The sequence below is a fragment of the Sander lucioperca genome, chromosome 7, assembly GCF_008315115.2.
Source record: "Sander lucioperca isolate FBNREF2018 chromosome 7, SLUC_FBN_1.2, whole genome shotgun sequence".
Taxonomy (NCBI): Eukaryota; Metazoa; Chordata; class Actinopteri; order Perciformes; family Percidae; genus Sander; species Sander lucioperca.
This window is the reverse complement of record NC_050179.1, coordinates 30,444,875-30,457,084: the sequence shown is the minus strand read 5'-3', so window position 1 is coordinate 30,457,084 and position 12,210 is coordinate 30,444,875. Positions and strand designations below refer to the sequence as shown.

Below are 12,210 nucleotides of genomic sequence, written 5' to 3'. Positions count from 1 at the left end.
AAGCGTGCAGCTCGGTTTGACCTTGATCTGGAGCTTATTGTTGTTGTTATTACATACGCTTTGAAGTGATACACTCAAAGACAGCCATATGACACAATTTTATCATAACACCGTGTGGACAAATGGCAAGACGTATAATAAAACTGTAAAATGTAAACTGAGGAATGCATCAATAATGGAGACTCACATTTTTCTATGATTTAAAATAAACACCTCCAGTGGATATTAGGGGTGGGAATCTCTTGGCACCTCACGATTTGATTCCGATTCAGAGGCCAACGATTCGATTCTAAACCGATTATCGATGCATCTCGATGCAACAATTTTTTAATGTACATTTCCATGTGTGATTTTTAAAAATATACATATAAATCTGAGTTTGCTACTCAGAGTTTGCTAATCACTTCCTAGACAAAGCAGCTAGACAAAGCTTAGATTTTGACATATACAATATTTGTCACACACAAGTTTTAATGAAATGTTTTGTCTACTGAGGTTTTTGTTTTGTAGTCGTTCCATGCTGAAGCCTTAAACATGCTCGTGAAAGTCACCTTCTCTCCTAGTAATCTTCCATGTCAGAGGCTCAGTCATGTTTAAAGGTGGATAATTGGCTTCTTAGAACATGAAACATGAGGTGGTCAGATGTAATGTGATAAAGTAGATGAACAGCCTATATGTGTTTTGCCTAATTATTTTATGTATGTCTTATTAGATCATGTGTGTGTGTGTATATATATATATATATACAAAAAAATGTTTTTCCTTTTGGCCATTTTTGTGTGTTTTTTTCTGCCTAAACTCTAAATTGTTGTCCATAATCCCATCCTCTTTCAGTCACTCTGTTTTCTGATTTGTACTTGTCTGGAGACAGTAACTTTTAAATAAAAATCAACACATAAAACAAAAAAATCTTAAATAAAATAAATAATCGATTATTAACTTATCAGAATCGATAATCGAATCGTTCTAGAGAGAATCGCGATGCATCTAAGAATCGATCATTTTTCCCACCCCTAGTGGATATCTGAATTAAATTATTCAGCTATTCTTCATATTCTGTGTCTGTCTCTCATACATGAAGCCATGGGTTGTGACCTTAATCTTTGCAGCGGTAATGCCTTGGTTTACTCATGGACTTAAACAGTAATATGGAATACCAGGTGGTTAGGACCACTGTCAGTCTCCACTGTACACTAATTAAGAAACACAAGGTGCTATGGAACTCTTTGTCTCTGTTGCTGACAAGAATCAACCAGAACCAGATGGAAAGGGGCCAACCATCGAGAATCTGCACAAGAAGATCAGGAAGCTTGAGTGTGACTTGGAGAAAAAAGCTGAAATGAAGGATGATCATGGAAAGGTTAGAGCATCAATTCTGTTATTAGAACTGTCATTCGTTTGTACGTTCATTTGATGTACGACACGTTTGTTTTACAGAACAAAGGCGAAATTGTGCGTTGGGAGGAGGGTAAGAAGTGGCAGGCTAAGGTGGAAAAGGTGAAGAATTCACTAAAGGAGAAGGAAAGAGAGAATGAATCACTGTCGAAACAGCTCGGCACTCTGAAAGACCTCTATGCCAGGTCAGTGTGTGCATCGTACTGAATCGTTTACGCGGTATTCTTTGATCTTGCTCTTTGTATAGATGACAGAATGACTTCAACTTAAAGGATCAGTGTGTAGGATTTAGGGGGATCTATTGGCAGATATGGAATATGATATTCACAATTATGTTTTCATTAGTGTATACTCACATGAAACTAAGATTCATTGTGTTTTTGTTGGCTTAGAATGAGCCTTTTATATCTACATAGAGTAGGTCCACTTCCATGTTGCACCACCATGTTTCAACTGCTCCTTTAGCTGCAATAGGCAATTTGGAACATTTGGTTCCAAATGACAGCACGAGGGACTGAAGTTTGCAAACTTGAAATAATGATAAAAATCATAATCAGGCCTATTCATTTTCTTAATTGTTTTGTCTATACATTTTTAATTCAAAAAGGTCATTTTAAAGTATTATATTATACGACTTCCAACTCCTTGTTTGTAACCGACCCACAATCAATGACCAACCAAATAAGATATTATTTTACTATTATATAAAAACAAAGAAAAATTGCAATTCACACATTTGAGAAGCTTGAAAAAGAAAATGTGTGTCTTTTCTGCTTGAAAAATGACTGAAACAATCAATTGTTTATCAAATCATAATAATAAGCTATGTTAAAAAGGGAAGGTGAAGGGTTTGGCTATACACGTTTTCTGTCAATTTTCTAGTATCCCACCCAAACTTACTACTAAAAAAGTGCCTGTTTGCTCACTCAGTGCTATAACTTATACACGTTGTACTAATGTTGACAGTGCACCATTTTGGAAGTTAGTAAACATAAAATCAGTGTACTTTACTGTTTTGTTCTATCAGGAAATAATAAATCTGTTGACACAATTCAATCTGACTTTGGAAAGTTACTACCACTTTCAAATCTGTTAAATGTCAAAAACTAGAGTGCAACTATTTTTATTAGCCCAATATTTCTATGGTTTTATTGTGCATGCAGACTGGAGCAAGAGAAGAGTGCGCTGCAGAAAAAGCTGAAGGGTCGAGGTGTGACTGCTGATCAGGTGGTGGGAGTGCGATCCGCTGAATTGGAGAAGGAGATGGAAGAGCTGAAGAAGAAGAACTCAGACCTGGAGACACAAATCCTCACCATAAAGTATAACTAAGTCAAAACAAGACACTAAAATTAGGGCATTTTGAAGAGTTACTTACAAGTTTTTTACAAGTTCACTATTGTTTAGTATCCTTGTAAATTGGGTACTTAGAACATATTTTCCAAGTCATATTTAACCTTTATTTGCACTTGTAAAAACACATTGATGAACAGGAAGTCCCATTTACAATGTGCTGAACATAATAATAATAACAGTAACATTTCATACAATAAGATGCACTAATGTTTTTGCTGACGCCAACACGCATGCCAATACGGGTAAACTATTTGTGAACTCGCAGACAGCATCAGGCTTTACCTCGTGATGGCGCCATGGAGAATCTGACGCTGAGGAACCGCTACCTGGAAGAGAGACTCCACTCCGTAGAGAGCCAGATATCCAAAGAGCCTTCATCAAGACCCTCTGTAAGTGCTCATCAACATGCAGAACATGATGATTGTAATGAATGTGCAGGATCTTCTTAGTCTGGCTATCACCAGACCAAGCTCAATCTTTTAAGAATGAACATTAGTCTGGGGAGTCTGCTCTGTATTTTCTACTTCACAAGAGGCGTGATCAACGGGCATAGTTCAAATGACTCTGTACGCACTTGGATCCTTCAACCAATCAGACCAACGATCCAGGTGACGTAGCAGCGACAGCGGCATCAACCGGTTGCTGTGCTTCGGTGGCCGCTATATTGAATATAAACAAGAAGCTGCTTGGTCGCTTCTCTATCGTCATCGTGTTAAACCCGCCAATACCGCGCCAGGTGGATAAGCCAGTTTGTGATTGGTCCCCGCAAAATTGTAACGGAAGCAGGATAGATAAATGTACAGGTTTCCAGCCTGAGCTGCAGGGCGAAATCAAATCGCCGGCAGATCGGGCTGGGTTTACCCAGTCTAGGATCTTCTCAGAAATATCCTGATAATTCACATGAAAACATAAATACATGCTAATACATATAATGCTAGAATGGTTAAGAAAATTTACCTCTTTTTTTTTAATTTGTTAAATGAGATTTAAAATGAACGTTTTAGGTATTCATTGAAGACGTCACCTTTTAAATCTTACAACTTGTGATGGCCATTTTTCTTTTCTTTTTTTTACCATTTTATAGAATAAAAGAAAATTAATCTATGTCAATTGATAATGAACATAATTATTTCAGCCCTATATACACATAGAGATTACAATACCTCCCATTTGTTGCAGGTTGTCCAGTAGGCAGTCCACAATACATATTCCTACATACTGAACAAGAACTCATGTCACCTCTCTGTATAATGTGTTAAAAAAACTAGTTTTTCTTTAATCTCTCTATTCATCATTCTTTACTCTCTTTCTTTATGTATCTCCTTCTTCATTGGATTTAATCTGATTTATTGCGAAGGCAAAAAGCCCCTCCCCCTGGGCTTTGAGAAGGATTTGTTCTGTCACTTGTGATGTTGCGGATGAGGCATGCGAAGGCAATGCAGCACCTCATCTTTCTGAGTCCTACAGCTGCTCTGTTAGCCGTGAAGCTGTTGAAGACCCTGCTGATCAACAGAGAGAGCCAAAGCAAAGCCAGGTAGCTACAGAAACCCAAACCAGCGTTGTGGGAGCAGAGGATGTTTGCACGGAACAAGAGCGCTTGAGTCCTGATGTCGCAGAAAACACAGCAACAGACAACACGGCTGTGACCGGAGAAGAAGATGACGCCAGTCGAGTTAAAGAAGATGACACAGAAGCAGATACTTTAGATCATCCACAAGACATCCAAGGTGGTTCTGAAGTTGAAGTGGTTGAAGAAACACGGGCCATAAAAGGAAGTGAGCCGGAGCCCGACGATCTGTCGGAAAGACTAGGATCAGTGCTGTCAACCTCTGAGCCAGCCGTGGCAGCAACGGGCGCTGAAGCCTTGAGTAACGAGGGTGTTGGTGAACGAGATGATCGAGATGATGATGATGATGATGTGGGGATCAGGGATGAACAGACAGAGGAGGCTGAGGAACAGGCTGATCTGAAAGACAAAGAGGTTGTGACTGCAAAGGAAATAACGGAGGTACATAATCCAGAACCGTCCTGCTCAGCAGAACCAGATGTGGACTCCAGCTCCGTACTGAGCAACCACTCACTTTTTATCAGGAAAAAAAGGGATGATCATGTACGAAAACGAGAAAGCCGATCTCTTAGAGATCTGAAGGTACTTCAGGCTTTTGTAGTCACCCAGCTGAAGTGTTAGTGTTGTGATAGCTTTGTGGTAGATGTGGCAGAGCAAAACTTTATTAAAAGTAAGGTAAGCGGGCGTGGCTTGTTAGTGCGTTGGTGATTTCTCTGCATCGTCTGTTACGGACTAAAGGTTTCCGTGGTTGTGTGTAGGTAGAGACAGTTCTGTGACCCTAAGAAATAATAGAGCTGTTCTTCTACTCCCTTAGAGCATTTGATCTTTTCCTCCACAGCAGCGTTTATACCCATTATGACTTTTCATTAATTTCGCCTGGATGATTTTGTGTCTTTTACTTCCTATAGACTTCAGGTCGAGGCACTGGCACTCCCTCACAGAGAGATCAGGACCTCCAAAAAGAAAACCTCAAGCTGGCCTCTGAGAACCTGGAGCTGCGCTTTCAGGTGGAGCAAACCAACAAAGACTTACCAAGACTTAAGGTACAGTATGCATAATTTTCATTGAGAAGTAGACGCCATTGTTTGATATTGGTGCTGAGTGTAAGGCACGTTATAGGAACAGTTTGATATTTTGGGAAATTGGCTTATTTACTTTCTTTCCAGGAGTTAGATTAAAAAAATGATACCACTCTTGTGTCTAAAAGTGGTATCAATCCTCATCAGTGAGAGCCGTTTTTTTTCTCTTGATTTACAACTTGACCATTTGTCGTAGTTTGAATTCTTTTTTAAGACACAAAGCATTTCCAAATAAAAAGAATACAATTTTGATTTAATTAAAAGTGACTTCATTCATTGTGTCAAAACTGTGTTATTTCAGTAGAACCCCATATATTAATTGTAAAGATATAGTAGTACAATATTGACTTAGGTAAGAGCAAGTGTTTTTGGCAGAGTGTTTTATGTTTTGTTTTTCTCTTGTTTGTTTTTTCACAGAATCAAGTTGCAGATCTTAAGGAGATGTGCAGTGCACTGAAAAATGAAAAGGCAGAGGTGGACAAAAAGCTGACCCATATACGTGGAGTATGTCAAGTATACATATCTATACTGTTTGTCAAGTGAAAACAAATGACAATGACTTTAACAATCATTTAATTGAATAAGAAACAAATAGCAAAGAAATTGGATAGCAGCAACTGTAGATCATAAAAGTGATTTCTAATGTTTTCCTCATCAGTCCGGTCAAAGTGGTAAAACCGTACCTGAACTTGAGAAGACCATTGGGTTGATGAAGAAGGTGGTGGAGAGGGTGCAGAGGGAAAATGAGACGCTAAAGAAATCCAGCGCACCTGCAAATCAAGACAAGGTCGCAGCCTTGGAGCAAGAAGCCGAAAAACTAAAGGTTGTTGACCACCACGTCTTACGTGTCATATACATTCTGTTGGACACATTTTTATCTGTTCTGTTACTACAGCGGATGTTAAATATAGTTTTTGTTTTCCAGGCTGACTTTGACAAACTAAAGAGTCAAAGTGAAGCTGAGCTGAGCTCCAAACTTGAATCTAAAACCAAAGGACTGGAGAAAATAGTAATGGAAAATGAACGTCTACGCAAGGAGATCAAAAGGGTGACTGCATATATGTTTAGTTAATTCGTTCCACAATAAAATGTAAATATTCAAAAGCAGTTTCTGAAGAAAAACATTGTAATGTTTAATATGTTCAATTTCAAAGTTGGTGTCTTAGTGTTTGGTCACTAGATTCAGAAAATAGATTCAGATCCTGTGTCCTGAAAACAACTTCGATGTGACTGTGACAAATAAGTTTAAAAAACACTAATACTTTTTAAACTTATTTGTGCAAGACATAGTACAATTATGTAAAACGTGCAGTGTCTTTCACAGCCTGTTTATGGTGTTAATGGAAGGTAGAATTATTTATTGTCCTGGAGGTAGAGTTTTACTATGCCAATGATTGTTTTTGTTTTTTTTCAGAACAAGGATTTTTCATTTGTGATAAAAACCTTCTGAATACGTGTTTTCATCTCTGTTATCCCACCTGGGTATGCGTGTTTGACATTGATACAGGAGATGGAAGCTGCAGAGAGGCTGAGAGTGACCAAGGCGACTCTGGAGGCGACCAACGAGAAGCTCGAGGCAGAGCTTGAAGAAACCAAGCTAAGACTGCGAGCAGCTCTATCCAAAGCCATCCCAGAGGGAGCTGACAGTAAAACATGGAAGGCGTCTGTGGTAACAAGGTCAGCAAACAGTTGGTTTTTTTTGCATGATATGAGGAAATTATGCTATATGCGATAACGTTGAATATCGCGATAACGATGTGACTTGCGATTAATAAATAGACATTAAAGTGTACTCAGTTCTGCATTTCTGCTGCTATCAGTATTCTGCTAAAATACAACAACTCGCTTGTTGAATTTAAAACAAATGAAGGGAAATAATTTCCAACATTCTTTTATTGAACATATTGAACATTGAATTGGATATAAAGGCACCACTAAAAAAAGATTGATACTTAACGATATGATAGGACTCCACTCAAAAGAAGAAACAAAAAGAAAAATACACACAGAGCTAGACAACAATTACACATGTAGTACAAAGATGAAGATGTATCAAAAGCCATGGCAAAGAAACACGTTTCATGATATCCTCGGATCCAGATCTTAATTGGCAGCAAACTGATTTTGGTTTAGCAACAGGATAGACTGATTCATAGGAGTTCTTAAGCCTGTTGTATGTAAACGAAGGGACTCTAAATCGCCTGTTAGAAGGCAAAAGTTGGTATTCATAGTTTAAAACATGTATGGAGTCAGAAGAGATGCCGTTAGGAAGTCTGAGCATGCTCTTCTTGTGGATTGTTTGAAAGGAGTGTGCAACAGGTTGACCAATGATCTTAGCGCAAACTTTTGATGTTGGTTGTATAATATACTACATTATAAAGTGCAGTTTTTTACGGATATTTTCTTTCAACTAAACAAATCTGTCTTTTGCGATTCGTCGCAGCCTTTCGCAATGTGTATATTGTACCAGTTGATATCACAATGACGATTTAAAAAAAAAAAAAAAAAAAAAAAAAAAAAAAAGATATTGAGCAGCCCTATTTTTTTATTATCCAGTCCATTAGTCTCATGTAGGGGATGTTCAGAACAAATGTAATAGCTTTCGAAGGTTTGATGAACTGTACACGTTTGGGACAGGCATTAAAAGTCCCATGACATGGTGCTCTTTGGATACTTTTATATAGACCTTAGTGGTCCCCTAATACTGTATCTGAAGTCTCTTTTATATAGACCTTAGTGGTCCCCTAATACTGTATCTGAAGTCTCTTTTATATAGACCTTAGTGGTCCCCTAATACTGTATCTGAAGTCTCTTTTATATAGACCTTAGTGGTCCCCTAATACTGTATCTGAAGTCTCTTTTATATAGACCTTAGTGGTCCCTAATACTGTATCTGAAGTCTCTTTCCCGAAATTCAGCCTTGGTGCAGAATTACAGCCACTAGAGCCAGTCCCACACTGAGCTTTCCTTAGTATGTGCCATTTCTGTGTCTGTAGCTATTGAGGAGGAGAGAGGGGGGGGCAAGGTGGAGGGTGGGGGTGTGGCCTTGACCAACTGCCACTTTACTCGTTTGAAAGCCATGATGTCTCTCTCTCATGGGCGGGCCAAATTCTCTGGGCGGGCAAAGCAGAGAAAGGGGAGGTAACCTTGCTCCTTATGACCTCATAAGGAGGAGATTCCAGATCGGCCCATCTGAGCTTTCATTTTCTCAAAGGCAGAGCAGGATACCCAGGGCTCGGTTTACATCTATCACCATTTCTAGCCACTGGGGGACCATAGACAGGCTGGGGGAACTCATATTAACATTAAAAAACCTCATAAAGTGAAATTTTCATGCCATGGGACCTTTAAAGAAGAACCCAGTCTCCGTTACCTCCTGCCTACTCAGGCTTTTGCCAGATAAGCTTGGGGATTCAAAACCTCAGCCCTGTGTCCTCCACTCCAGGCTCCAGGCTACAAGTGCAGTTTACACAGTGTGAGCCAGTTGTTTCTCTTCCATCCGCAGAATGTTTGAGAACAAGATGAAAGAGCTGGAGAAGGAGCTCTCCCAGAAGACCTCCAGTCTGTCTGAACTCAAACACCAGCTGAAGGAGGTGAAAGAGCGCGAGGAGAGAGCTCAGATAAACATCCGACAACTTGAAGATCAGGTACACGCTAACTCACTCTTTCATTTCATGAGGACGTTCAAGTACAGGCTAATCACTGTTGGTTTGCCATCTCAGCTCTTGACAAACTGGATCGCATTTTCAGATTCATGATTTGGCCATAGGCTTTTGTCAAATGTGGAATCAAGTATTAATATAATACTTTTCTTTAGTAGACAGTAGTCTTTATTATTGTAATATTCTTGTTACAGTTTGCCATGAATCTGTTTTTACAAAAAAAGTCAGGGCTCAGTCTGTTGCTCAAACTGATTTGGTCCAGACTGGATTGTGTTTTATAGAAAGTGCCTAGTCTTAGAGTAGATTTTGCAGTTACAGATGTTATTTAAGTGTTACAGCCATTAAATGCTGCACTTTCCTAAAGTTGAGGGACATCGAGAGATGGATTCATTAAAGAATAGTACCAACTAATGGTCAAATTCGATGCAGCAGATATCCTGACTTTTAGTCCCTATAAAACAAGCTCCAAAGCTTCCTGGATCCTCCCCTTCCCATAATGCAACTCAATAGTCTGTAGTTAGACTCTCCCTGCCTGGTTACCCACATTTTTCAAACCCCAAGCCCCCAGTTTATAACACAGGTGTTCTGTTTAAATCCAAGTCCAAGCTGAGGCAACCCTGTTGACATCACAAAGGGTCATTTTCTCAGATTTTGGAAAGCTCCACCAAAGAAGTCACAGAAGACATTATGCAACTGTTTTCACAGGCTGAGTAGTTATAACAAGTAAACTAACTTTTACATGTAGAAAAGGATGGAGTTCTCCTTTAAAAGAAAACACAATATGTTCATGTCTTGCTGTACAGCTTGTGTTTGTGACAAAGAAGTTATCAATGTTTTGAAAAGTGCTATATAATTAATGGGTTTGTCATTTCTTAGGTTGACATGTTAAAAAGCTTCCCCACTGCTGCAAAGACGGGAGGAGGACTCACCAGAGAGTTCCAGGCAATGAGGTTTGTTAAATGTGTGGTTAATGAGTAATGGCAGAGCGTTTACCTGGCTCAGAATGGGCCTTTGGGGGGACACATATGAAGTGGAGGGTCTGGGGGTCCTCCCCCAGGAAAATTTGAGCGCCTAAAAGACTTCCTGCATTCTGATATTCGGTGCCTTGCTCAAGAGCACCTTGGCAGTGCCCAGGGGGTGAACTGGCATCTCTCCAGCTACCTGTCCACTTGAACCTGCGACCCTCCGGTTCCCAACCCAACCCTACGGTCTGAGCTACTGCCCAAAGTCATAGTATAGTATGTAAAAAAAAAATCATAGTATGTCGAATAAAATCAGAAACATTCAAGTATAGTATGACTAAAGTAAAAAAGTCATATTTTAATATGTCAAAAATTTCAGAAAAAAAGTCATAGTACATATGGTATGTCGCAAAAAAAATCTTGGTATAGTATGACGAATAAAGTTACAAAAACGCATAGTAAAGTATGTCAAAAAAGTTATAGTATAGTATGTCGAAAAAAGTAATAAAGTCAAAATATAGTATTTTCATAAAAGTCATAAAAACTATATACAGTATGTGTCGAAAAAAGTCATAGTATGGTATGTCGAAAAGTCATTCTATAGTATGTCCAAAAAGTTATAAAAACCCATAGTATGTCCAAAAAGTTCATAAAAAGTCACAGTATAGTATATCGAAAAGTTTCATAAAAGTCATAGTATAGTATGTCGAAAAATTTCATTAAAAAAAACGTCTTAGTATAGAATTTCCAAAAAAAGATTTAGTATGGTATGTCGAAAAAAATTCTTGGTATAAGTATGATGAAATAAAGTTATAAAAACGCATAGTATAGTATGTCAGAAAAATTCATAAAAAAGTCACAATATTTTACTTTGATTAAAGTCATAAAGTCTCAGTATAGTATGTCAAAAAATATATTAATTACAAAAGTCATAGTATATAGTATGTCGAAAAAAGTAAAAAAGAAAAAGTCATTGTATAGTATGTCGAAAAAATCAGAAAAAAGTCATAGTACAGTATCTCGAAGAAATTAAAACAAAGCCATAGTATGTCGAAATAATTCAAAAATAAGTCATGGTATAGTATCTCGAAAAAATCTAGAAAAAGTCATAGTATAGTACGACAAAAAAATGTCATAGAATGTCGGAAAAAAAGTCATAGTATAGAATGTCAAAAAAACATTGAAAAAAGTATTTTATGTCGAAAAAAAAGTCAGTATAGTATGTTATAAAAGTAATAATTTACAATCCTGTGAACCTGGAATTTTGTTTTTGGCAAAAAAAAAAAAATGTTGTTTATGTTGTGTTCAGAATGGTCAACACGGAGCTGGAGAAGGAGAACACAGAACTGAAACAACGGCTGAACGAGTACAGTGAGCGATACGGTGCAACATCTTCTAAACCAGGTGAGACTTCCACACTTCATTTATATGCATATTAAGCTGTGTGAGATTTGAGTTCTTTAAGTAATTCTGTTGTAACTTTTCTCAACATCAAGAGTTTTATCATACTTTAGTTTGAAAATATCTATCTTTTGTTATCAAGTAACAAAAAAAAAAGTAAAGTCAAAGTAAAGTAGTCAGTTGAGAGTTGCTGTTAACAAAAAAACATGCCACATATTTCTGAGTGTAACCTGACACTGAAGAGCAATGATTTATGTAGATGAGCTACATGTCATCTGTACATGCTGGCTTCTTTATAATCTGCTGTGTTCACGTAATTGAGTCTCCGTTAAATGACATCACACATTATGACGGCATCCTTTTAAGTTAGCCAGACAAACAGCCTAATGGATGTGATGTTAATTGCTATGAAGAGAAACAGGCGTCCCTCTTGTTGTATTCTTAGACTACGGGAAGCTCAAACAACTTCTGCAGGCAGCCCAAACGGAGAAAACAACACTTCAAACTGAGATCATAAAGCTGAAGAAAGAACTGGAGAACTTTGACCCGACATTTTTTGAAGAGATTGAAGACTTAAAATATAACTACAATTTAGAGGTGAAGAAGAACATTCTGCTGGAGGAACAGCTGAAGAAGGTGTGCCATCAGTTTGGTGTACAACCTGAACTGCCCAACGTGTCCATCGGTTAACTCAGGGTTACTGTGCCTTTTTAAAACTACGCCTGAATGTACTTTTCTGGTTAGCAATCTTTCAAACTTTCCAGGTTGTTTTTAATTTAGATCTCTGACTG

General features: G+C 38.1%; 1 protein-coding gene across 12 annotated transcripts in view; it reads left to right on the top strand.

Moving 5' to 3' along the window:
- The window catches only part of cep290 (centrosomal protein 290), a 47,218-nt gene that overhangs the window by 34,535 nt on the left and 473 nt on the right, over positions 1-12,210 (top strand). For 7 of the 12 annotated variants that reach the window (XM_031279922.2, XM_031279921.2, XM_031279920.2 and 4 more), the window contains 14 exons: positions 1,247-1,360; positions 1,438-1,580; positions 2,559-2,714; positions 3,014-3,137; positions 4,106-4,897; positions 5,224-5,358; positions 5,812-5,898; positions 6,053-6,217; positions 6,320-6,442; positions 6,902-7,071; positions 8,900-9,041; positions 9,933-10,006; positions 11,328-11,422; positions 11,865-12,210. The exon at positions 11,865-12,210 is cut by the window's right edge and continues 473 nt beyond it. In XM_031279922.2, coding sequence (XP_031135782.1) covers positions 1,247-1,360; positions 1,438-1,580; positions 2,559-2,714; positions 3,014-3,137; positions 4,106-4,897; positions 5,224-5,358; positions 5,812-5,898; positions 6,053-6,217; positions 6,320-6,442; positions 6,902-7,071; positions 8,900-9,041; positions 9,933-10,006; positions 11,328-11,422; positions 11,865-12,109 — 2,565 coding nt within the window. In that variant the 3' untranslated portion in view covers positions 12,110-12,210. Of the gene's footprint in view, positions 1-1,246; positions 1,361-1,437; positions 1,581-2,558; positions 2,715-3,013; positions 3,187-3,618; positions 3,784-4,105; positions 4,898-5,223; positions 5,359-5,811; positions 5,899-6,052; positions 6,218-6,319; positions 6,443-6,901; positions 7,072-8,899; positions 9,042-9,932; positions 10,007-11,327; positions 11,423-11,864 lie in introns of those variants that run through there. The other 5 variants (XM_031279926.2, XM_031279925.2, XM_031279923.2 and 2 more) reach the window with 4 other exon arrangements.